The sequence below is a fragment of the Aptenodytes patagonicus genome, chromosome Z, assembly GCF_965638725.1.
Source record: "Aptenodytes patagonicus chromosome Z, bAptPat1.pri.cur, whole genome shotgun sequence".
Taxonomy (NCBI): domain Eukaryota; kingdom Metazoa; phylum Chordata; class Aves; order Sphenisciformes; family Spheniscidae; genus Aptenodytes; species Aptenodytes patagonicus.
The window spans coordinates 3,379,252-3,406,203 of record NC_134982.1 but is presented as its reverse complement, the minus strand read 5'-3'; the positions used below and the strand labels follow the sequence as shown (position 1 = coordinate 3,406,203).

The 26,952-nt window shown below is 39.7% G+C and overlaps 1 protein-coding gene across 5 annotated transcripts in view; it reads right to left on the bottom strand.

Annotated features, from left to right (window-relative positions):
• LOC143173220 (dymeclin) overlaps positions 1 to 26,952 on the bottom strand; it is a 224,758-nt gene that overhangs the window by 162,206 nt on the left and 35,600 nt on the right. For all 5 annotated transcript variants that reach the window (XM_076363416.1, XM_076363415.1, XM_076363414.1 and 2 more), the window contains exons 7-8: positions 16,800 to 16,925; positions 15,031 to 15,173 (exon numbers count right to left, since the gene is read on the bottom strand). In XM_076363416.1, the coding sequence (XP_076219531.1) occupies positions 15,031 to 15,173; positions 16,800 to 16,925 (269 nt within the window). The remainder of the gene's footprint in view (positions 1 to 15,030; positions 15,174 to 16,799; positions 16,926 to 26,952) is intronic.

Genomic DNA, 26,952 nt, shown 5'->3' with positions numbered 1-26,952 from the left:
GAGACTGAACAACTGGATCATCGAGGAAACTTACAGATAACGTATTTTACGGTATGGAGAGACACATGACTGAACCAAGTCTTTCCTGTGCACATACTGAGAGTGGCTCACCATGAACAGCAACCATTCTGTTTCTGCTCCCAGAAAGTTATCAGCTATCGAGGACAGAATTTATTTCCAATATCTGTAATTTCAACTGAATTAAGATTCCTCAGTGAAGGTATGACTTTAGGATAAGTCTGGACTTGTGCCCTGAGAGCTCTGGAGTCAGCCACATGCGTGTTTGGATGAAACGCAATCTATGTCTTGGCTCTCCACACTGTGAAATGGAAAAGCAGCACTCACTTTAGCAGGGTAAGGAGTGGGTTTGCTTTCATTCCCATTGCCAGAAGAGCATCTTGCTCTAACAAGCCTACACAACCTCAACCAAGTATTAATGTCAAGAAGTCCAAAATCATTGCTCAAAACACTTGATCTCTCAAATTATCTGACTTTGTAAGCACAGGCCAACTAGCTGATTGTCTTCATCGGATTGTTAGGAGGAGGGATTTTTATTTTTACTTTTTCCTCCAGGAGATTGCAGGTGATAGACTTGCAAGCAGCCGGTTCACTTCCTCTGATCAGCTGTTTGAAAAGCATGTTTGGGATCAATCCCATCTGCCAGAATTTAGTATATATTCCATACCAGGACATAGAGCTTCTTAGCAAATCCTCTGGATAGAGAGAATACATGTGTTTTTAGCAGTGTACTTTTAGATTTAGAACAGCTACTTTTTCTCCAGGGAGACACTTTCCAACCCAAAGGAATCTTTATTCCATTACCTAGTACGGGTGTTGTTTCTGGTTAAATACATGCAGTTGTACAAATCATTTTGGGGGTAGTCACTAGGTTTCAGAAGCACGATGACAAATTCTGTTGATCAGAGCTGTCACAGGCATTCCAGCTGCTGTGCCTGATTCCCACCCCACGCAAGATCCTAAACAGTTTACTAATATATCCTGTCAAATACCCTTTAAGCAATTTGCTGTTAAACTCATCACAGTTCGAAAATTGCCTATTACTATTCTATTTTCCAGCCGTGTTTTTATAGCAGTTGTTATATCTTGGAACCTCTGAAATTCTGAAAGAACAGCTTCCCGTATAGGTAAGTTGTCATGCACGTTATCATATCTTGCTTAACCTTGCACTACAGAAACCCAATGGAGTTCCAAACATTGTACTTGGAAAATAAAATAATTGTGTCCTCTGTTTAGTAAAAGTTTTCTTTAGACTTGTTTTGTTCCATTTTCCACAGTTCTCTACAAGAAAAGGCACTTAACACAAAAGACTTAAGTGTTGGCAGATGACTACAGAAATACGAGTTCTTCATAGTATTACTTAAATATCTAGATATCAAGAAATTCTGAAGTTGCATCTTAAGCTTTAAGATCTTTCATCTGAAAGATGTCATGTACAGCCTCGGGACCGAAAGTGGCTGGAGGCATTTTATCACAACGTTCCCACCAGATGTCAAGGTGCTCTGCGTATGTTGCACCACATGACATACCTGGTCTGTAACTGGAAGGCTACACCATCTTCGTTCTTCAAACGCTTAAATATTGTGGCTTTACATTTTTCTAATTGTCATTTTCTGATAGTTTTCAACATAATTGTTAAAAAAAACCACCCATACTCCACCTGGTATACTAGGAAAAATGAAATGCTCCTCTATTTCTTCCATCACTATAAACTACAGAGCATCATCAAGAAGTGTCCCTTCCTCCCTACACGCATTCAGTACCTTTGCTAAAGCTAAAGAGATGACAGTTTAGGCTCTGCTCTCAAAAGGTTTCTACTGAAGCTACTGGGAAGCTGCACGAGCACACGATGTGTCTGTGCGTAACCACACCCCAGAATCAGCACCGTATCCAGTTTTAAAGCCATAAATACACGTCCTTTGCCATGTAGAGCAATAGGAAGGCTTTTATATCACACATCCTAGAATTTGCCATTGTCGTCTATGTTTAATGGCAATCCTCAGGGCCTGTTCTCTTTGGAGAAAGAAATGCATAGCTTCTGATATGTTTACACAAAAACTTCAGAAGCAAAGTATTTGGAGAGTAATGTAAGACTTATGCAGTTGGAAAAAAGACAAGCCTTCAGGCATGCAGCCTCTAGTTAAATTTCTGTTTAAAGAAATGACATGTTCCTTTGCCAGTCCAAAATAAAAGTCGGTAAGCCCGATAACTGTAATACAGGATTTTCCTTGAGAATATACAGGAAAAAATAGCTAAGACGGTTCTCAGCAAATGATTCACTTCTCATATATTCTACTGGCTAATCCTTCTCCCCACTTTTTCTGAATTTCACTTCACAAAGCAATGTATTCAGGCAGATATTACATGACTGGTACAGTAAGAACCAGTTGCGAAAGAGCTATTTCTTGCCTGCAAAGTCCTAGTTCATTTAAGTTCTATTTCAGATCTGCTGAAAACTAGCTTGTTCTAAAGGCTCAATAGAATTTATAAATCCACCTTTTCCCAAGCGTTCAAACCTAGCTATATGACAGACATCTCAGGGTTTCTAATGGTTCCATTTCTCTAATGTACAACTAGGGCTTACACTCTGAGTTGCAGAGTAGAGCAAATTCGGTTACTTAGATGGAGCAGTTGAGGGTCCTGGCAGTCCCCCAGGCAGCCTCTCCTGAGCCTCAGCAACAGGAGGAAGGATCGGCACACACGTCTGCATTTTGCAGGAGGAGGAGTTAACAGGATTGGTAAGAGGAACACTTCTCCATTTAATAAAAAGAAAGGCAAGGCTTCAGTTTCCCATTCCCTAATTCTCTAAAAGAAGAGAAAGGAGAAAAAGAAAACAAAAATCCCAAAGAAAATAAAAAGCAAACCCCTGCGTACGCCGTGCCTGCTGCCCCTTCCTAAAACCCTTCAGCCACAGCACTAGCTGTGAGCATCCACCAAGACATCTCGCTTGTGTAGACGCTGCCTGCTACAGACAGCAATGACACAGGATGGTGATTACAGGTCTCACGGTAGAAAGAAAGATCTGATGCAGGACGTCCTCTTGACAGCCCCGTGCATCCCATTATAATGGCCGTGTGCTCTGGGAACGGAGTTTCTGATTAACGCCCACATATTTTAGGTATACTCTTCACAAGATGTGAAGTGCAAAATAAATCCGGGAAGCCAACCTTAAATACCTTATTGAAGCCTTATTATTAAGCGCCAGCTGAAGCTGACCTGAGAAAGCCTACTGATACAAGTCTTTCACCCTCAGGCACCCTCAAGACTCGTACGTTGCCCCAGAGGCATGTTAAAACTTGAAGTCCTACAACAACTGTTTAATACAGAAGACTCATGTACGTGCGTGGCAGAAATAAAATGGACTTAAACTGATTTTGAGTGTTAGCTGCAGCATAAAATCATCTCACTTAATGTGAGGGTTTTGTGTGAACTAAGACCAATGGGGAAGTAAAAATTTTCAGCTCAGTCAGACTGAGACTACAGGTCTGTGTATTTATCAGCTACAGATTCTCATAATGCTGAGCAAAAATCCAAAATATTAACAGGAATGCTAAGAAATTTAGTCTTTTAACAATTACTAGGAATTATTCCAGAGTTAGACTCATTCTGAAATTTTTCATTTAGACAGAAAACCTTGTCCTGTTCCTGACCACAATTCTCTTATGAGAGCTGGTTTCCGAATTTATTACCTACACTGTTCAGCAGGAGAGTGACAAGGTCTCAACTCTGTCATTATTAATATCCACAACAGGAAGGCAAGGTCTGGATCTCGGCCAAGGAAAATCTGTCCATTGAATTGCAGCAGTTCCCCCGATAACAGTCTACTTCAAACCTCACAAAATGCTCCAAAATGAGTGGGAAAGAGGGCGATGCTTGGCACAAAGGAAGAAATACTATCCAGAGACCGATCTAGAAGGGCCAAACATGAAAGCATTTGCTTAACGTGCTGAAGAAAAATAATGTGCAAGAGCTGTCAGACCAACACACTCTCCATTTTGCATGAGCAAGGCCCTAATGATACTCCAAACAAAGGAAGTTTGTTTGCCATTAACTTCTTTGTATATACATTCACATCAGGAATGTTTTTAGGTCCACAACAGTAATTTATATATAGGCAAGAGCTTTCATGTCAGCCAGCCAAATCATAGCTGAGTGAAAGAGATACCAGAGCGTCATCCTCCTCCCTACATCTACTCTGCCTTCCCAGCTCCGCGCCATCCCCTTTCCTTCTGTCTTACAGGACGGAAACAGAAGATGGAAAGAATGAGAAGATAATATGGGAAACTGGTGCAATAAGGGATTTGCATTCCTCTCCAGCCTCTCATCTACCTAGTCCTTCTCTTACGTTCCACAGTGAAAGAGATACAGCTATAAGTTTATAATGCTGAGTTTGATAAAACTCAAATATTTGTTGATGAAAGATTAAATGAATAAAGCTGTATTCCAGCTATCGTGCTGGTAACAGAATTTGTATTTCAGGATCCCAATACTGTTCCCAGTAAAACGGTTAGAGAAATCTTCCTTTGGGTGCCAACATCGAAGTCGTTAAGCACTCTCCTAAGGTTAAATCCTTGGAAGCTGTGCCATCTGAAGACGGTTTGGGTAGCACACGTATGGTGTTACACTTCGCATACATCCCTGTATTATTCCAACTGCAGTAACTGGTCTAATGAAAAAAATTTCCCCTCTCTACAAACCTCCCCTTCGTAGATCGTCATGCCTACACCACCACCACGACAACTTTACAGCTGTTCTGGTAAGACTCAAAAGACCTTTTCTTGTGGACACCTTCAGGAATGCCACCATGTTACAGTCATCAGCAAAGCACCCTTAGCGCAGCAGACACCAGCAAAACGCCATTCCCTCCCACTTGCTCCAGCCCTTCACCCACAGTAAGGGGGGGTGGTGGTGGTCGCAGAACGATCAGGGTGAAGCTTTGCCGTTAAGCCTGTCCTAATGTGGCTGCGCCCTCCCAGGCAGCAGCCGAGCATGCACAGAAGCAGCACGTCACTTAGGTCTGAGCCATGTCCCCCCACCTGTGACAGTTACAGCCACCAACCAGAGTGACATAGCTTGGCAGCAGCACGGCTCTGGACTTGGTGCAAATTCGAAATCCAAATAAAAATCAAATTACTGAGAAGCAAGCAAAAATTCACACTTTCCTATAAGGATAATAATTGAATTTCCATGTAATACAGAAATTTATTTTTCAATAATGGAAATCCATTCTTTTCACCAGGATGTCTATTCCTAGGTGCCACATTCTTTTCTTGTTAATAGTATTTTTCTTTCCCCAAAGTGAGTCACTCCGGAAAATGCCACTCGCTTGAAAGAGAAAAATTGACAAACAAACCCAACTGTCATGAAAATTAATGTTCACTGCTCTATACTACAACTACCACATACCGATAACGTAAACCTCAATCAGAAAAGTTCCAAATTACTCAACAATAGTAACTAGCTTCAGGACAAGGAAATAAAATTTAAATCTGCAACTGTTAAAATAGTTTCTACTAAGACACTGCTAAGCACATGATCTGTTTGGCTTTGCTCTAATTTGGCTGGGAAGTCTTTTGCAGAAAGAAGGAAAATGTTTTTGATGGCTTGTTCAAAAGGAAAAATAGCCATTTATCAGGTTATGTAAAAATCTCATACTTGTGTTGGAAACTACAGTTTGGCAGAACACATTTAATTACCATTGGCTCTTCTAGAACATTAAGTAAAAAATAACTACGTTATAATCGCATTAAGGGTTTGTCTTTGTTGGTTTAAGACAAAGATTTTAGTCAAAGGCCTCATTAAATCTTAGATCATTCTTTGCAGAGCTTAGCTCCTCCATGGGTCTACAAAAACAAGGAAGTACAGCTATAAGCCACAGAAATAAAAGAAAGATGGAAACACTTCCAAGCTTTTTTATGCTCAAACGCAAAGAGGAACATTTTCCCTCTCAAACAAAAATTGTTCATTAGAAACTATAGCTGTTGAAATGAAATTATTTGTGAAATCAACCCTCAAAATCATAGTCAAACGCTTCAGTCCATATAGGCAATACTGTAAATATGTGCTCAAGTACGTACTCAACAAGGCTCAAGAGAAAACATATTATGAGCCACATCCAGATGGAGTGTGGCTCCAGCAAGGTTGTACTACCTCAAAATTACAAAATTCATTACAGCTAAGATTTTTCATAGTATGTCCACTTATTCTCCAAAGTATTTCTGTCTCGCACTATGCAAATTCAACGTACTCTTTGCATACTGACCACAATTAGAAAAATGCACTACACAACTGAATTAAAAACAATGTAGCATAAGAAAAGAAAAAATTTAGTTTTACGATCCAAGTCAAGGCTGAAAGTTTCTGTATGAATCTGCAAGACTGCAATTTTGAAATACAGATGTCCTAATGCATGCAAATATTTTCCTTACAGATTAATCAGATTCAAGTGTTCATCTGATTTTGAGTTTTGGCACCAGTGAAAGGTTTGCTTTAGTAATACACTTACATTTTTGCTTCATTTCCCTTAGAGCCCCTGCAAAACCTACCACAGCCGTCATACCCTAAAAGCACAGTATTCCTTTGCACCGTGTATATTCAACAGCCAGAATGACATCTTTTCACTTGCATTAATGACCTCGTTAACATGTTAGTTAATTATCCACCTCCTTCTGGACAGGTTCTAAGAGTTGGCAAGACAGCTACCACTTTCTGCAAGGCACATTCTTGTCTCATAAGCATCAGTATTAAATAAGAGTTCATCTGCAAGCTCTTTATGTAAACTATTTTTTCTATTTAAACACTGCAGTTGAGTAAACTGACATCACAGATTAAGGCTATATTCATACCAAGTTCATATACTAGATCTAATCTGTTATGTGAATTAAAATGTCTACTGCTAATTGGAAAACCATAAGCTCTGCTGTATCTGCAAGACGTATACTTAGGAAGTTCTGCTGCGCTAATTTAAGGATTTAATTTAAGGATTTAATGCAATTAACAGGTAAGCAAAGTCACTGCTCCTCTTGTCCACTTAAGTGACAGACGTTGCCTCCCTCATCTCCCAGCCATGTATGATGACGTCCCTAGCTGGGAAAATGTACTTTAGTTTTTTTATTTTTAAATTCCACTCCCTTTCCAAGGCAAAGGCTGTTTTAATTTATTTTAAGCTTTGAAGTAATTTCTCTTCTCCCCTGACAATATTATTGGTAAGGCAAATAAAACTGTTTCAGAACTTGAACTAATTTGATCATGACACAATACTTCCACAACTGACTTGTGCTGCTCCTATCAGCAGTTCATTCTATGCCCAACGTAATAGATATCATATGAATAAACTTCTCCTCTTTCACCTTGTACATGTTAAAGAACCTACCAGACTTCAGGAGTTATTTGGGGAGGGGGTTAAAATACAGATTTTCATTGCAGAGGCGCTAAAAAAATTCATCATCACTTATTTTGGGGAAGAAGCAGAAAGCTAAAGGCGAAAGGGAACAGGGAACTAAACAGAAGGCACGCAGCCACACTTTCAGCTTCCCCACGTGTCGCCTATAATGCATAAATAATAAAATAAATTAAAATAAAGTAATAAAGAACAAATGCAAAATAACATGGCAACTTTAAAGTCCGCAGCATAGCCTTTGCATTTCTTCAGTCTTCACAGACATGGCCAAAGCAACTCCCTTGCTACGCTGAACTGGAGCAACTGTTTATCTGAATGAGCTGATGTCCGAACACTCCCACCCCAAAAGGTGGTACAGGACAATCTGGCAGGAGGATGAAGGGAAATCAGTTAACATGTAGTTTAGTAACAAATACAGCTTTGGATGAAATTAATCCATCAGCAGACCTGAAAGCCAAGTTTTGACACAGAGCAATTAAAAAAAAAATTAAATAATTTGTTGTGCTTTATCAATGTTCCTCACCCTGACCTGAAATGCAGTTCAGTTTCTCCTGCCCATTCACTTTCCAACCCTTCCAAGGGACCCGCCAGTCATCAGATGTCAGGTGTAAGCCCATTCATAATGTGGTATCAGTGCCTCTGAAACCGAACGGACCATCCTTTTTCCTGAACTACTGAGCCATTTTCATCAGGAAATGAGCAGCAGCAGAACACAGCCTGAGTGGTACACTGCAGATATTTTCAAAATTATGAAGAATAACTGCCTTATGGAGTTGTAAGTCACAGGTGTTACTTTAATATCCCATATTAGTGCAAAAACACCCACCCTTTCGGTCATATATTAACCCTACATACTCTGCATCTACGATGCAGAAGGATGACCATCAAAAAGTTTAAGATCTGTTAATATTTTGTGAGAAGCACTGTGGCCTACTGGAAGAAGATGCTGAACCTGAAGACTTTAATTCCCAGATTTTGGTCCGTTTCTTAGATGGCATGGTCAAGCCTCTGTATCATTTGCAATATGTTCGAATCACAGAATGGTTTGGCTTGGAAGGGACCTTAAAGATCATCTAGTTCCAACCCTGCTGCCATGGGCAGGGACACCTTCCACTAAGACCAGGTTGCTCAAAGCCCCGTCCAACCTGGCCTTGAACACTTCCAGGGATGGGGCAGCCACAGCTTCCCTGGGCAACCTGTTCCAGTGCCTCACCACCCTCATAGTGCAGAAAATGTTCAAAAATTAAGTGGAAATAACGGTGTTTACAATCTTTTTAAAGCATTTTCACATTTATTGCTAAAATAAATGCCATGTAGGAGATGAACGCTCTTGTTGACACTGGATTGTAAGGTGAAAAGGTACAGATTTCTTGCCATCCCCTAGCTGAAATTTATAGGACTTTAAGAAAAACTCCGGTATAACAGTTTTTGTTGTTTTTTTTTTTTTAGTAACTGATTATTGAAATTTTATAATTATAAATATTGGCTTTATCTCAATTTCTGTAATTCTCTAGAGCTAAGAAGAGTTTGGAAAGCATGAAATGCCTCCTTTTCACCCATATACAATTCTTTTTTCCTAGCCCTAGTGCTTGCAAGATATCAAGTTTAAAACTTTTGTTGTTATAATACATCAGCTTGATTCTTGATTTCCTTTAACAAGCAATTTCCCCCCGAAGAATTAAAGAAGAAAAATCATTTTTGAGCCAATAGGTTTTCGTTTTTTGGTTTTTTTTTAATAATGGGTTATTTGAAGCTGCTCAGGTTTTGGAATATCAGGATAAATGTCAGGGAGATAAATCACCAACACACCTCGTGAAACTTGCTGCAGCACTCTCAGTAAACAAGCTGGAACATATGGTTATAATTATGATTTGTATGACCACAGAAATCAGAAGCTCTAGTCACGAACCACAGCCTCGCTATGCTATGTATTGTACATACTCAACGACAGCCCCTACCCTAAACAGCCTACAATCTACATATAGGGCAAGAGACAAGATGGATTAGCACTGAGAGGGGCTGACGAGAGAAGCAGCAATATTAGTCAGCACAGTAGCAGAGCTCCCAGCACACCATGAGCCTAGACAGTGTCAGGTAGATATCACAGAAAAGAGGCTTCACAGAAGACTTCAAAAACACACATACACCTTGAGAAAGTTTAGTATGAAATATTTTGTCACTGCTGGAAGGGCGGAGTGGTGGCAGCCAAGGGTCCCCCAGAGCATCTACCTCTCCGAAGGAAAGAAAAAATCCCTACCGGTTGCTCCCTGCAAATGCGTACGTCTCACCAGAGTCAATGGAAGACTTCCAAGAACTATCAAGCCCAGGACCTTACAGTATAAATTGCTCTTCTGGGAAAGGATGCTTTGCTATCTTTGCCGTCAGCGTCTATGAAAAGACTGGGGGTCCCAGAGCAAAAGTCTATGCTACCTGTCCAGCTAGTTCTAAATCACTGGTGGTTTACTATCAAAAATAAACTGGTGAAGCTTACAAGAAAGATCAGGAATTTCTTAAATAATTATGCTGTGACTCTTCTGGTTTCAAGATCCTTGTGATTGAAAGCCCCAAGAGCTTGGTGGACCTGAGACCTAGGCATGCTACCAGAAGTGCTACCGCTGTATAACTGTTCTATACTCTCGCATCATTCAAAACCACAAATTAGATTTTAAAAGAAAAAAAAAAACAAAACACAACACACTGTATGTCAAAGGAAGTGTGCAACAGCTTGACAGTGAATACATCTCTGGCCTGCAGAGATTTACGCCAGAGGCAATCTTTTTCTGTGCTACTGTGATTAAGACAGAAGATGAGTTTTATCTCGTGAAAAAAAGGCAATGAAGACTCTCACAGGGGACAGTCAGGCACCGCTCTGACAGTAGTTCAACGTAACTTCAAACCAGCTTCTATGGTCCTCACGGCACCACAGCACAGATTTCGGTCAGGATGAAGCTGCTCTAGAGCCCAGCTTGCTGGGCAGCTTTTGCAGACTGAGCCTGCCACAGCAACACTACTATTAATACTTTGTATTAATACAAAGAACGTGTGCTTGAGCTGCAGCCACACGTTTTGATCCAGTTCAGACACGCCTTTAGAGAAACTAAGAGAAAGGTTAAAGATCTGGACACTATCTAAATCTTCACGTTCAGGCAGGTCAAAACGCCACGATTCCAGTGACAAAAGGATGACACTGTTACGGATTGTAAGCAAGAAGGAAGATGAACAGACAGAACTGGGAAAGAAATCTCAGATCTACACCTTCTTCACGAACAGGCAATTAAACACTGACTAAGCACCAGGGAGACAGACAAGGTTGTAGCTATGTAGCAGATCATACCACATCATGAAAAGGCTCTGGAAGGTAGAAACAACCAGCTTGAAATATTTGTTAGTAGAAAAAAAGCTTGGTGGAATCCTAACAAATAACAGACACATCGTTAGTAGCTTTTTGTGTCTGTCTACTTTGACATGTTTTAATCTAGGTATTACAAATCAGACTTACATAAAATTGAAGAGGAAAAAAAGATATTAACATAAAAGGCTAAATATGAATAAATAGTTTTCTTGTAAAGTTGAAGATAACCATGCAAGTGCTCCTGTTAACCAGAATGCAACACCAAAAAAAACAGGAATAAGCTATAGTACATATATAAGTCACAAATGTACAACACAGGTCATCAGATGCCTTCAAGTACACTAATGCTGAATGACATAATGCAGAGTGAATTATATACTTACATGATAGAAAGTCATTAATGGTCAGGAATGCTTGCCTAGTTCCAACCAAAGAGTACAGACATGAGAAAACGAGTCATTATTGACCACTGTACGCTGAATTCTGCAATTTATATTAATGCTACAACAGTACATTTGTGGGCCAGATTAGTCATGATGATTGCTTAGGTGATTAATGAAGATGAATCCGGCTACTGCCTTTTCATTAGTTTCTTACAGGTACAACATTGTACCCATTACATCTATAATCATCTAAACAGCACAAACTAAGTCAATTAGATCTTACTGTTGCAGTAACTCCTAAGCACTGCAAGATGCATTAACGTGTTGGTTGTTTTTTAATAGCAAAGTATAAACTGGATCAAGTATTTCAAATGAAACCATTTAAATTGGCTTATTTTTCAATAGTCTTGAGTAGCACTAACATTTTCCTGCCTTAGCGTATCATCTCTTTGGCAGTTCCTCGCTGTAACATGAATTTTATTTTGCAAGAAATAAAATGACTAATTAAAAAATTTTGCTTGCCCAGAAAAACGTTCTCTCAACTTGGTTAACTGCGGACCACAAATTGGCAAATGCTAATAATACTCCAAAAAAAGATTTAAAACCAACAAAAAAAAAAATTTTTTTGAAGGTAAGTTGGTTCAATGTACCTTGTGAACCAAGAAGAATGGACTTCTAATTTCTAATATATGAGGTCTAATCTCTACCGCCATGCATACTGATGTCATTTATGCCTTCACATCAACACATACCATCAGATCTAGCAGCACTTTACAGTTATTTTGCACACCTACAAAAAGACTGCAAAGACAAAGCAAAGTTGACTCAGTATAGAGGAATGTCCTTTACGGAGTTACAAAACTAAAATATCATTATTTCCCCCCTCATTCCAAACCCACAATTGTTTATTTAACTACTGGAGGATAACATAATTGGCAATACAAGTCTAACCAAGGTATTTTATATACAGGATGGAGAAAGGTACTTGCACACAGATAGCTTGCATGGAGTCACAGGCCAAACCAAAGAGAAGTAACTGGTGTGAGGATGTTGGCTGTACGGTTTCAGGGTTAAGGAGGCTCATGAGAGGAAAAAAACCAAGCTACGAAGGATGAGAAGCAGGAGAAGGTTAACTGTGGGAAAGGGTAAACTTCTGCTCATATCGTGTATAATTATCACTCCTGCTGAATCACAAGGAAGGAAAGGGGGGGTGGATTTAACATACAGTGCTTATAAGAGTTTGTTGATCTACTGCTGCTGTGCAAGTGACTACAAAATATGCATAACATAATACATGGTAACGTAGATGACTGCGGTATCAAGTTAAATAATTTCAAATTAACAAGTACAATAATTATCTTAAGCCTCGAAATTTCATATGAGAAATAAATGATTTTTAAAACCAGGCTCCTACCTCCTTTCATCACAAATAGACTATATTTAGACTATTTCAGTACACTTTATTTTAAGCATTATGTGGTATTTAAAAGACACTGAGCAACAGAAAAGTGAATTTTCAATTCTTCCACTCTTCTTTCAATTCTTATCTTGTCAAGATTACAAAATACACAAAAATAAAACAATACAGAAATCACGTCTACGTTTTCCACATCTGCTCATTGCTCAAAACTTGCTTCTGTTCCATAACAGACTATCAATTTGTGTTGCTACCTTCTAATCTGTATTGCATTCTACCCGTGCACCTGATTCTATATAAAACAAAGGATTGCAAAGGGTTAATTCAGAGATATTACGGCTAGGCAAATATGCCATTTACTCTACCAATCCTCTTGTGTCCAAGTTTCATCTATAGTCCAACATCGTATACAGGCAAATAATCAGACACAAAAAACATTAACCAACTGTTCGGGCACAAACAGGAAAAAAAATTTCAATTTTCTAACAGGATGTGGTACTTATTTTTTCCCCTTTCCCAGGCAGGTCATTAGAAAGCTCTTTATAAAGGCTCTTTTACTTAGAGCTTTAAATGAAGATACTTAATTCACTGGGAGAAGAGATGGCACTTCAGGTACTCATGAAAGAAGCAACAAAATAAGCGTAGGAGTATGCCAAGGGAGTTGTTAAGAGAATGGTTCAAGAGCAGTAAAGGGGGTGGAAGTGTAGGAAGAGACAAGAACAGACGTAGGCTGAAACCTTAAGGGTTTGCGTTAAGAAATGCAGACTCGATATACAAGTAGTAAAAAGTCATGGGGGGATATGATATCTATCAGAGGAGCTACAGAGGAAGGCAGGAGTGGCGGCAACTTGGATGGCCTTCACAAATCAATCAAGTAACCAGAAGAGGGGAAAAAAAGCTATTTTGCCTGTAGCAGCACTAAGGCAGAAAGATACTCAAGCGTGACTAGAGAGATTAGAACCAAGAAGAATAAAACCATCAGGTAAGTAGAGGTATCAAAATACGCAGCGAGAACTGCTCTCCAGTCACAAGCAAAAGTACAAACCACCTACTGAAAACTGCTTCGGAAAAACATTTTAAGAGCAATTTTCTCTAGCAATTGAAAAGAAGGAAGAGAATGTACCTGTTGGGACTCTTGAATAAAAACGTCATAGGGAACAGTTTAATTAATTTCTTCTCTGTTTAAATAAACCCAAGCAACTGTTTTCTGACACATTTACGTTACGGGCACAACCCAAACACGGCAGCGGTCGACCCTTGAGCGTGTAAACTGGAAACCAGAAAGGAGGTGTGTGTTCCAGCAGCACATTGAGCTGTGTGTAACCTCATCTTACGCAGAAGCAGCGATGTGTTTAGGCTATGCTGCACCAAGTTAGAGACATGCTCTTTTACTGCCTCCATGAGGAGAGCCACGCACACTGTCACAGACCGTAAAATATTTTCTGGCCGACCACTTGCGGCCTGAACTTTAATATCCCCTAGGGATGCTGCCAGTGAATGGATTTCACAAAAGAGCAAAATAAATAGTATCAGTTTTAACAGCAACTGACTTGCAAAGTGTTATTTAGTTTACCGGGAAAAAGAAAAACAACATATACCATTACTGTTAGCGATATATTGTATTTCACTCTTATTAGATGGAAAACCTTCAGGAAGAATTTTTATATGTAATACACACACCAATAAAACACATCTGGTGTGGGGAAGAGAGCAACCACCTACCAAAACACAGTATATAGTATAACAAACATGAGAAACCTTTTTCTTAGCAAAAAAATGGCATCAAGCCTTTCATATTCTTCAGGCAACCTCTCTCTCTCTCTCTCTCTAGCAAACAGTCTGCCCACAAAAGGTCAGAATCTAGTCACACTATTCAGGAGAAAAACCATCAGTCAACCTACCGGGAAAGACATACACTACAATATGTTACAAAAATTCTTATCTAGGCCACTCCCTTCTATCACAGAATCCTTGAGACTGGAAGGGATCTCTTGAGACCATCTAGTCCAACCTTCTGCTCAAACAGAGCCACGGAGCAGGTCACCATATCCACTGAGTAATCAAAAAGAATAAAATATGTCCATAGAAGAATTTCTTACCACATTTTAACTAACTTGAAGCATTATCAAATGGGGCACTACTCGCTTTATTTTTTTTTAAAAAAAGTATAAACAAAAGCAAAAAAATGGACTAAGTGCTACTTTTACCACGTGCTGGCCTGCAGGGAAGGCGTCCCTGCAGTGCCTGCAGATACAAATGCCTCAGATTCTAACACATCTTGAGATGGACCGTCTACGGTTACAACCCAAGCAGGCCTGTGGACAGCTTTTCTGTACTGAGCATGCACACTGGTATCACTTGTTGAAAAAGAAATGGGCTACAGGTGTGTTTGTAAGAGAGGTCACACAGAAGGCAATACTTCATAAGGTTTGAAGTATGGTTTATAGAAAATAAGACTCACTTGCCACCCCAGATGCGATCCCGTAAAGCAGTCCTCCTCCATCTGTTTGCTGCTGAAAGACATGGGTCCCTGGAGGAGGCCTTCTTTCTTGTCTAATGAAATTATATAGTAAAGTTTTCACAAGTCTGCTGGTATATGGGAGACTGAAAAGAAAAAGAGAACAGCTTTAGTTGACTCACAACTTGCAAAATTTGGCACAACAAAGCCCAGGCAGGGTGCAAAGGCTGGCGTTTGGCATTAAACACAGACAGTAACTCTCCCAGTCTTGAGCAGACTGGAAAGGGAAAGAACGCCAAGGTCTTGCCCATGCAAAGCTGCACTGACTTCAGCAGGGCTCTGCAGGAGCACCTTCAACAGCAGGATCATCAAAACTGTTTTGTTTTCTTTTTTCAGTACTACTTTTAAATCAATCATTTAATTTGTGGAATCATTGCATTCTTTTACCTCAAGACACAACTGAAAAAATATTTATGCAAGGGAAAGAAACATTATATTTGTTTCATTTTCGCTCCATGCTTTGGTTACATAGAACCGGTAACAATAGTATTTCTCCACCCCCCCAATATTTTTGTCTGTGTGCACGGCTGGGGCCAATTTGCAAAGACCAATGAACCATCTGACCTCACATCAGTGACTGACAGGTGCACATAAAGTGTGCTGGATTTAAATAAAAGGTTACAGTATTTCCAAAACAGAGAAGGATTTCCACAGAAGCAAACAGTTGGTTCCCATTCCCACGTGATATAGAGGTGGACAGACCGGGGCTGTGTTACGATGAACTCCAGCCCCCTCTAACCACTACCCCTCCAACTCTTCACATTGCCCTAGATTCCCAGCCACCAAATTCCCACCCCTCTCTCCAGAGGCCAGGTACCTGCTACTCCCAACTCAGGTCTCCTAGACCACGTACTGCCTTTTCTCCCAAACATTCCCCATTTTGCCCCAAACCCTCACCTCCTTCGGCCCAGAGACTGAAGCACCACCAAACCCCACAAATACGGAGGCTCTGCCTCTACCCCGCTGCAGTTTCAGGCTGAAGTCTGCCCTGTGCTCCCTCTGCCCACATCCAAGACGAGCCTCCCTCCTTTCCCTGCGTGCCGCCCCGGAGCAGTAGCTCTCTCTTACATCTACTAGAAATTTCAGAACACCAGACAATAGATACACTTCCCAAAAATCTGCCCGCGTGGAATTTAAAGTTGAAAGAGGATGAATGGTAGCCTGACCAAAATGCGTAAAAGCCACCGTGACAAAGCATTTAAACAAAACAACCGACTCGCCAGAACAAGTGGTATTACTCATACGACCGAGTTTACCACCTGCTAAGTATTTCCACTGTTGCAGCTTAAAACTCAACGCAGCACATATGTGCAGTCTTTCCAGGGGCTGCTCTTTATTTGTCTCACAAGAAGGCTCATTAGCATTTCTGAGGTACATGGGTTCCCTAGACTGCAATGTTACAGGAAGAGACCCATACCTGAATCAAAAACCATCTTGAAAAGTAAAAGCTGTTTTAAGTTAGTGAAATTACCCTCAAAAAATGAAAATGGCTTCCAAAATAGTTTTACTGAAGTCAGGGCTGCGAGATTTAAACTTGAAACCTTCCAACAGTCTTTACAGCTGTTTGCTTTTGTGTTCTGTTTTCTTTTGAGCAGAACAAGTTTTCTTTCAAAACAAATTTCACTGTCTTTTGTTTTCAAGTACAAACAGTCTAAACAAGTGGTCAGAAGCGTTTGCTTTGCCGTTAGGTACCACCCCAGAACACGACATACCATCGCCCATGCATCAGGTATTTGTGAATGATGCTCTCTCGTAGAATTTCTTTATGGAATAATTGGCAGGAGAGGAAGACGATGAGAGTCGTCACAGCTTCCAAGGAAATGCTGTATGTAATATCTCTGCAGGAAAAAAAAGGAACATTTGTAAAGACTAATCTACTGGGTTTGTTTACAAACTGACTTCCAAGAAGACTTGGTAGCTTCACCTGAGGTTATACACTGTTTAGCACAGCGACTTTCAATTGGGAACACGTAAACAACAAATTCAAAAAACCCAGAATCGCTTCATACCAACAACGGGTTGTTTTTCTTAGACTCACACTTTTTTTTTTTCCTATATGCCAAAGACCAGACAATATAAAAACATTGAAGTATTGCCCAGAACATTCCAGGTGCAATTTTCAGACTACACTTCACTCTAAAAATAATCTATCTCAAAGGCATGTCCTTTGTCCTGTTAAATAAAATTGTCACAAAACCACCATTCTAAGCCAGGGAAATGCCCAGCTAGCCAAACACAGTTCCATCTGCCAGGAAAAGTGGATCCCTAAGAAAGGAATGTAATACACAAAGGCTAGTTTAAGTGTAAGAAATGCTTAGGATATCAAGATACTACATACAGTTGTTCAGCGTTAAATGGTATTTTTGAGGTAACAGTGAAGCCTAAAGTTTCAAGACATTACAGCCAATCCCAAAGAATGTGCTGTAATGATTAAATACTGGCACCAGACAGTTTAGCAAAGCTCATTAAGTTAAGGTTAATTAGGAAAGACTGTGCAGCAAAATGCATGAGAGAGATCTCCACTGTTTGGGATATCTTGTGCTTTCTGTTCCCACCTCTGCCTATAATGAGCTTGTTACATATCTTATTTTTAAAAGAGGGAGAAAAATGGCATTTGCCTCCTTAATCAGTAATAAATTGCAGACTACAAGAAACCTTTTAACACACAATGAAATAACTTGGACGTGAACCAGTATCATTCTTGCTTTCAACCCAAGACCATTTTTACCTCCTCCAAAAGCAAGGAGATACTTCTTTCGGTGCAACAGTACCATCCTGTAATCCATTAGAAAGATTGTTATAAAGTACTTTTAATGTTTTCCCCACTGTTACTATTTAATTTCCACAGTATGCTTCACAATCCAATATTGTTAAGCTATAACAGGTGTCCAGCATCAATTATCAAGGTTTTTTGACCTGGGACCTACTGGAAATTCAAAATCTATTTATCCTTGTCAAATTCAAAGGTTTTATAGTATCTCTATTTAAAATAAAATTTTAAAAAATCAGCATCAATGTGTGTTTAAGCAGTGATGCTAAGTTCTTCTTTGTTACAAAGTCACCTTCCAAAAAAATCTTATTCTTAACAGTTAAAACAAGTATAAACATACAACTAAGTGCTCTTTCAAATAATGACAACTTGAAAACTACAGTGCAATCTCTCTTGAAACAAAATAAGCTAACCACAGAAAAGACTGGCTGGAGTAAAACTCTTCATTAGCCTCAGGATCAGAACTGGTGTGGTCCTCACCAAAATGAAGAGGATTTCATTTAGAAGAAGTCAGTCTGATTTTTAGCACGCTCAATTCCTTCAATATTCTCAAGTGTGCTGCTAGAAATGCTGCAAATAACATGCATTGCTGTAAAACACGAGGAAGAAGAGTTTCGCGCATCACGGTGTATAGACAGCTGAAGTTCGGCTCTTCTGCAGTAGCTCTAGGCCAGAGTTTGAGCAATGCGCGTGCCAGTTATTTGCTCAAAGTCAAGAGCAAACTGGAATCACAATTTCCTGGATTGCAGTCCACACAACCGCACTACCTCCGATACAAAAATGTTTTTGAAAGTGAAGGTTATGCAAGCTCACTGGTTTTTTTCTTCTCTCACATCATTTAAGTATTTGAATCCATAACATTTTAAGTTATACATCAGGAAGAGATGTACTGCTTAAATAACATTCTTCCTTAAAATCATCAAGTACAGTTTAATTACTTTTAGTTTTCGTGAGTTACCTGACTTTTTGCCCACTACTGAGGAAGTTAGCCAGTGTAAATGCTGATCAGGCCAGAGGTTACACTGCGATCTGGCTCCACTGCAAATTCATCTCAGCCAGAAGCAAGGCTGAGCTAGGAACGGCTCCCACTCCCTCTCCAAAACCGTGATGCTTTGCAATCAACTACCCACGTCCACCCCAAGCAAAGCAGGGAAGACCCGTATGTACTGATTATTAGAAGTTTAGCCACCAGCAAAAAAAAAAAAATTAAGAAATGTTTTTCTATCAAAATAATACAAGCTTGGAAAAAATAATTTTTAGCTACAGAAAAAAAAAAAAAAATCAGAAGCTTATCATTACCAAGGCTGAGAAGACAAGAATAATGTCTCCAACCCTGAGTTGATGAATGAAAAGTCTGGCTTCGTGACATGCTACAACATCCAGAACAGCTGGGTCACTTTGCTGAGAGGAAACAAATTTCAGAGTCTTCTTCTCCATCTGCATCATTCATTTACTTATTTTTCTGACAAACCATACAAGTGGAATAGCAAATCGGAGGAGACGTTACAAAATTCTTTTCTATTTTTATAAGATTCAGTGTAAAGAAATAAACAAAGAGGTTACTGTAATGTATTAAGTAATTTTTTTTTTTGGGGGGGGGGGGGAATCTGCTTTCAATACCCTTATATAACTCTGAACGAGAAAAAATAGAAAGCAAGCTAAATTCATGCAGCTCCAGTTAGCGAGTTATTCTCATTTTCTTTCTATTCGAAACCCAGTTAGGGCACATTTAACTGCAGAAACATTCCACTCAACCTGTAGAATCTGTTCAAATTAAATCTGCTCTGACATAAACACAACCAGAGTCCTGATATCTGGGGTAACCCCTCAGCTACAGTCACCCTTAATTTATCAGCACAAGGATAAAGCTTCAGAGCAAAATTATTTTCTCCACCAAGGGTCAAATGTACAGTTTTCTGAAACTCAAGCATTTCTAAAGGGTCACAAGAACTACCAGGAACCTCTTTTAACTTCAAAGAAAATATTGTTTATTTATACTGAGAGACTATAGAATAGGGGGTTTTGTTTTTGATTTTTTTTTTTTTTAAATTCAAAGCTATCGGTCATATAGAATGACTTTACATGGAATTTATGCTGATCTCCAACTTCCTCTGAAAACTGTTTGCTTGCAGATAAGGAGGAAACTAGAAATAATGAACTCATGTATCAATTACATGTCAAAATTATTTAGCTATTTATTTCAGAAAACCAGAACTGCATGATGTTTTGAGTTTCTGTGGCTTTTTTTTCCCCCCCTTTCCAAGTGTCCTATAAAACAGACGAAAAAAAAATCCGCTGAACTCAGATAAAGCTCAAGTAAATGGGCTTCATAGAGCAATGTACCAAAGCATACACAGGTCTTTTTTTCTTTTCTCCCTCTGGATTTTCTCATTTGGGGATTTCAATAGTTATTCTCACTTAATTTTTCCCTCTTTTTTCCTCTCTCCTTCCCACTGGAGGATATGTTCCTGTATCAGGTAGACAAGCTAACAGGTATTATTCTTTTGTCCCTCTTAAGACGTACTTCTTTCACGGGGGAACAATCTGGCATTGACTGAACTCTAGAAATCGTGGCAATCATTTCTCTCCCGCATTCAGGTTCTTTCCTTATTACTGGTAGCTGCCCTCCTCGGTATCACATTTCTTACGCCGTGACACAAAGCAAGCGCCTGTTTCTTTAACCAGATGGAACAGGTCCAGGGTCTTGCATGTGACACCCAAGTTAAAACTGACTTCTGGCAACCAACCTTATATATGCACATTTAGTCTCTAAAGCAAAGACATATCCTATGTATCCGTGATTATCTTAAATTATGAATTCTTCAGAGAATAATGACTTGAGCTCCAAAATGCAAGATTCCTAGATGCTAGCATAACAAATATGTGCATGCATTTAACATGCATTTTAGTATCTACATTTCAATGAGAAACAGTTGATACGTCAATGGATTCCTTCCAAAAGCAATGATACCAGATCATTTCAACGAATGCTTTTAAATTAAACAACCGTGTACAATTTGCATTATAGCAATCTTTAGACAACAACTCATTAAAATCAAATGACAAAAATTCTAAGAAGTCAGCAACGCTTTCCATCTTAATCCCTTTTGTAAGGTAGATAGCAGAGATCTACTATCTCCTCTTTGAGAGACCTATGGCCCCGGGAGTACTGCTTTAAAGCAGCACTGCATTTAGACTTTAAAGAAGTACTGCTTTAGAAGAAATTGCTAGAGAAACAAATTCTTCCAGGATACAAACTGGAAAGGATATCACTTCTCTTCGGGTCTTCCATCAAGAACATACATTTTTATTGATTTATTTTATTTATTAATTGCGGTGGCAGACTTGTAAACTCCATCGGAGCTATCAACCTGCAGGCGTTCGAGGCTGGAGAACCACACCAGACCATCTATCTGCGTATCACACCCTCGCAAGGTTTTGTCTGCTTGAACTGGACCAAGATTTCACCTTACCCTTTTAACAGACACTTATTTCAAATATATCATAATGCTGATACTGCACTTAGAAAGTTCCAAATGTCTGAAAGAGGCGCCTATGGTCAAAACAGTCCTCTCTAACAAAAATAAAAGATCTTCTTTGTGGTAGAAACAGGAAAAGAGCACACACAAACAGCCAGTTAAGGCAACCTGCCTGAGCAATAACTCTTCCAACTGCAATAGCTTGAATGCTTGCCGTTACCTGCACCCACAGACAAGTGCTCACGCTAAGTGGTACCACATAGCAAACAGATGCCACACCATGACACACCACTAGGTTTCGAAGTAGATCTCTTCTGAGCTACAAAGAAAATGCTGGAGTCTGAAGCAGACCAAAACGTCAAGATCATAATAGCAAGGTCATCTGTCAATCGTAGCCTGTGGGGAAAATACAAAAACCAAAATACTCTTGTCTACTCCTGCAGACTCAAGTAAAAGCAATAGGAGCAGGAGTCTGATGCTACCAGCAGCTTACGTATCTAAGCTGGTAAGGGGAGTGGTACGAGGGTAACTCCTGTTTCCAAATGATGCAATCGCCCCCCACAGAACAAGAACTATGGGCCTGCTAAAACCTCAACTCCCCAGTATCCTGGCATCTGCTTTTTTCCACTCAAAGCCATGCGGATGACCTTCTATCAGCGTCAACTACCAAGACCTTCAACAATCTACCTATGTGTCACCATCCTGCTGCTGCTGGCCTCTCTCCAATGCCAAGCACCGTTCACAGCTGCTTTCTGTGCTCACCACATCATTCAGCTTTGTTCCCTGCCTGCAAGAGAGAGGTCTGTGAAAGAGGAACCAAGATGAAGCAGAGAGGCAATACATAGGAAAATCTCAGCTAGGAACTCCAATTACCGCTCTGCAGGCATTGTAAACACTTTAATTGCTCAATGAAATGCAGCTATTTCTATATCCTAGCACACAGACGCTGAGAGCTCTTAAATGATTTCACACGTAAAGAGCAAACTGCCTGAACAGTCAGAAACAAAACTCTGAATTTCAACTCACACCACTACACCAAGCCCCCTCCCTGCTTAAATATTTTCCTGAACTTTCACCCAGCCAGAGCTGTCTGCTCCGAGTATTAAAAGGTTAAAAGGTAACTCATTTTCTAATTTAAGGAGAGTTGCCAAAAGGGCTGATTCATACAAAAACTCTCAAATCATACAGGAACCAGGTTTCATTTCCCTGCTTCCTGAGGGCCCACCAGAAAGGTGAAAGAGGAGTCACCACAGAGAATAGGATCAGTTTTGAAAAGTGAAAAGCAAGTAGAATAGCTGGTTATCAGTCTCAGGATACAAGTACAACAACTCAAAGCGAACATAATCTTTCCTCTTGGAATCACGCCTAATTTTACACCCACTGATGGCAAATACGCACCGTGGCAGCCGATAATGTACTATGCTTATTACAGCTGACTCCAAACATTTGGGAGATGTCCCAAAGGGGCACTCAAGAAACACCAACTGGAAGCAGAGAGCATTTCTGACATTTCCTACTGCATCTCCCCCACACTGGGTATTCTTGACTGGGAGACAGAACGAGAGTGAGAAAACAACCAAAGATGGAAATACTCTAGAGGGAGTATCTAAAGGATTAAAATGATAGTTGGATTCAAGACCCTTTATTCCCAGACCTGTTCCTAAACCATCTGAGACTACGTGGCTGTGTACCTTTTCACCTCACTGGCATTCAGTTCTTCCCTCTACAGATTAAAAACATTTTAGAAAGAGTCTAGGACTTTTAAATGTTGCACAGAGAATCCATATTCTTCTGTATTTACCTTTCACATCAACAAGTCTTGTTAGCAATACCCACTAAATCTACGTGAAAGACCTTACCTTTCGAACAACAGAACACGAGAGAGCAGTCCAAATACCCATAAAAATGGACAGCTCAAATGACTGAGCTTGTGTAGCTTTCAACCCCCAGGGAAAAGGCAGCCACAGAGAAGATGACCCAGGTGCTCAAAAAGCTACTGTAGACCATTGCAGAGATCACAGGAATCACGTCCTGTGTTCCAGCTGTGCAGCCTGCGTGAAAGGCAGACCTGCTCCACAGTCTCTCTGTAGCACCACTTCTCAAACGTGCTGGTTTCAAGGCGGAGCCGTCTTGATGTGGTGGCAGCAATAATCTTTTTGGGTCTCATGCTTGTCTAGGCAATGGAGAAAAAAGGCTTATGGCTGTCACCCTAGTCGCTGTCACCGATTTGAAACAATCTGCAAACTCTTAAGGGGCCAAAAAGATATGCCTGACTTCAGTGCCTAGCTGTCTTTGCTGCCCAGACCAGAGACCATAGAATCATAGAATCATTAAGGTTGGAAAAGACCTCTAAGATCACAGAGTCCAACCGACCAAACCCAAATACTAGCAAGCGGGTGTTTTTCAAGATGTATCCGGTATCTTTTGTGAAGACAGGACTGAAAACCGTAACAGAGGAAGCAGATTATTAGGAGCTTGAATATACAGCATGATGTATGAGAAACAGTACAGACCTCTGATACTGTGCTCTGTGATTTGAAAGTTTGGTACGAGTTGAATCTAAGTTAAAGTTAGCCTAGTGAAAAGACAGGTCATTGAGCAACACCGATCTAAGTCTAAAATGAAAACTAAATTAGAATAGAATTAGAACAGAAAGAAGAATATGTGATACAGATAAAGGTTCTCCTGCTCAGGACCTTTCGACACTTAAGAGGCCACATATCTGCCATCAGAAAAGAGAAAAGGATGTAAGAGTGATGAAGAAAATCTTCCAAATAAATATATATTTATTTGCTGCACCACCACAAGGTGCAGCAGCAAATAAAACTCCCTTTATACTCATCAGTTCCCTTCTACACAGAGCACAATAATTTGAATTAAACTTTGAGGATCTTCAAAGTGCAGCAATACAAATCTCTTTCAGTTTGGACATTTTTGCTAGCTTCAACCTAAGCTTCAACAGATGAAAGTTTCCCTTTGATGATTAGGCAAAGTTGCCAAAAATGCTGAAGTCAAATAGCTCTTCAAATACTGGAGCTACTACAATCTTGATAAAAGTTCCGTGAATAGTTCTTTTCTAAAAAGCACTATTCTGACCTATTGTTTTGAAAGTAACAAAAAAATTAAAATAGAACACTCCTGAAATAGGAGAGAAAACAGTTAACTTCTTCACTACTCACAATTAGCAAGGAAAAAAGCCTAAGCATTTCTCATCATCTGTACGTGGCATTGTTCCTACACAGCAATGATTCCGCAGAGCTTTATAATCAATTATGTCGCCCTTCTTCCTTCTACAGTCAACTTTTAAGCTCCCAGGAAACGCAGCGAGCATCCTTAAATGAGTCAAAACATTGTTAACATTTAAATTGGGAAATAACTAACATCGCAACCTAAACCAATTGTAACTACAGAAAATAATGGAATGTAATAGCAATATCAACTAACAACTTCCACTGGCACCACAGGGTGCTACTTAACAGTGATTTAACTAGATCATGGTATTTCATTTGTCCTCCACGTGCATTTATAGTTTTTAATGAAGTGAAAATGTACTGATAACAAACAGATGTGCAGTTATGTATACCAGCTCTTAACAAGCTGCTGAAAGAAGCCTTTAGAATTTTAAGCTTTGGGAGCTCTATCTTGCAACAAAATGTTAGCAATGGTTTCTACATAAAAGTCATACAATTAAATACTGAAGTTGCATCTTTTTGCTGACTATGCAGTTTTAATCATTAATGTACACTCTTGAGTGCTAACATTAACAAAACCAAAGAAAAAGCAGAGTATCCATAACATACCCAAGGGAGCCATAAATCAAACATCAACACACCGTAACACAAGTATTATAAGGGATTGCACAAGTCTAATTCTTGAAAAGCAATAATGCTGTAGTTGGGATAAAATTTCTTAAAATTAAATGTTAATATGTGAAATCTTTTTCCTTGGCATTTTGTACAATGCAGCAGAGCCCATTTTTCAAAAAGGGTAATTCAAGATCTTTTTAATAACTCTCAGACACAGAGCCACAATGCTGCAGAGTCCCATGGTCCCTACTACGACCTGTTTTAGCTATGCTGAGTGTTAACTGCCTTAAAGCGCATTTGCCTTTCCCAGTACAAACTAACTTTGAGAAACAGTTTCTTAAATTCTTCGTAAACAATTCTGAGACACTCCCAGGTACGCTCTGCTGTATCTCTCTGCAGCCTTTCCCACCAAAAATCAACGCATTTTGGTCCTTCAGTTATATTTCATAGTGAGGGATATGGAGAGGTGGGTTGCAGACTTACCATTTGTCATCTTCCCCATCTTACACCTTTCCTTATTAATTTTGAGCTAGACTGCCCACCTGCATTTTCCAAGTATGTCTGTAGGTTATCCTGTAGGCAGACATGAGCTCATTCTGCCAAGGCTTCGAGTAGAGCAAGCCCAGAGGTGAGCAACCTCTGCCTGTGCTCAGGAAAGACTTGAGCCGCCTTCATGAACTCGGAGCCCGTGCCAAGCCCAAAGTCTTATGCTTGCTCTTGGTCAGGCTGGAACATGGGTTAAGATTACATACCTGCCTGCAAAATACCACACACAGGTGTCCTAAGCTCTCCTCCCAACAGACTCTGACTTCTTACATATATATCTTCACAACGTGATACTCAACTGTGAAGAATAATAAAATATTTCTCACTACTCCGTAACAGAATCTACACAGCTTCATCCAGCAATGCTCTCCACTTTTCAGTAACACATTTGCAAAAAAACCATTAAGACAGCACATCTGAAATTATACACAGAGAGGAGAAAAAAATTATAGTACCTCTGAAGTGTACCGCTTTCACCAAAAAGCACCTGACATGACTTTTAGAACAATTTCAAAAGCAAAGAGTGCAGGACTGTTGCACAGCTACCTCTGCTCCTGCATTCTGGACGTAGAGATGGTCTTCCATGCTTTAAAAATAATCTTAGTATTTCAGAGAAGGAGAAAAAAAAAGCAGCTTAAACTGGGGTGTAGAGAAGCAATATATTTAGACAGCAGCTGCCAGCTGTATCCACTCCTTCATGAAACTGCATCTACAGAACCCAAGGGACACAGTAATTGTGACAATCCTCTGTTAAGGCTATTGAATGCTCCTAACAAAAACTTTGCTATTCTGAATGACGACGCTTCAAAGACAGGCTCAGCATGGAGATTTTAATGGTCTGTCACAACAAAAATTCATCTCTAATAGCAGCTTTACAGACAGATACTCTGTTAGCAGCGCCACTGTAAGCTGCCAGAGCTGCCTATCCTCTAGCAAGTGATCCTAAGTCCTGCTACAAAAATCATTACAAGTTTGAGTATTCCATGTATTCCACTCAGACAATCTATTCCTTCCCAAAATTCACATACTAGACCTGTAATTTTCTTGCTTTATTCCAGCTAAAGACAGAAATTAATTACTCCCTTGATACAAAGTAGGGAAAGAATTTATAGTGTAAATCTGATGAGGGAGAGGGAGGGAAGTAAAAAGTAAACTCACTACTAAAATAATCCTGATCATTCTCCCCCCCAAAAATTAATATTACAGTAAGCAAAAATGTCTCAGCCTTATAACATCTTTATGAAGAACGGAGTTGGACTGTGTA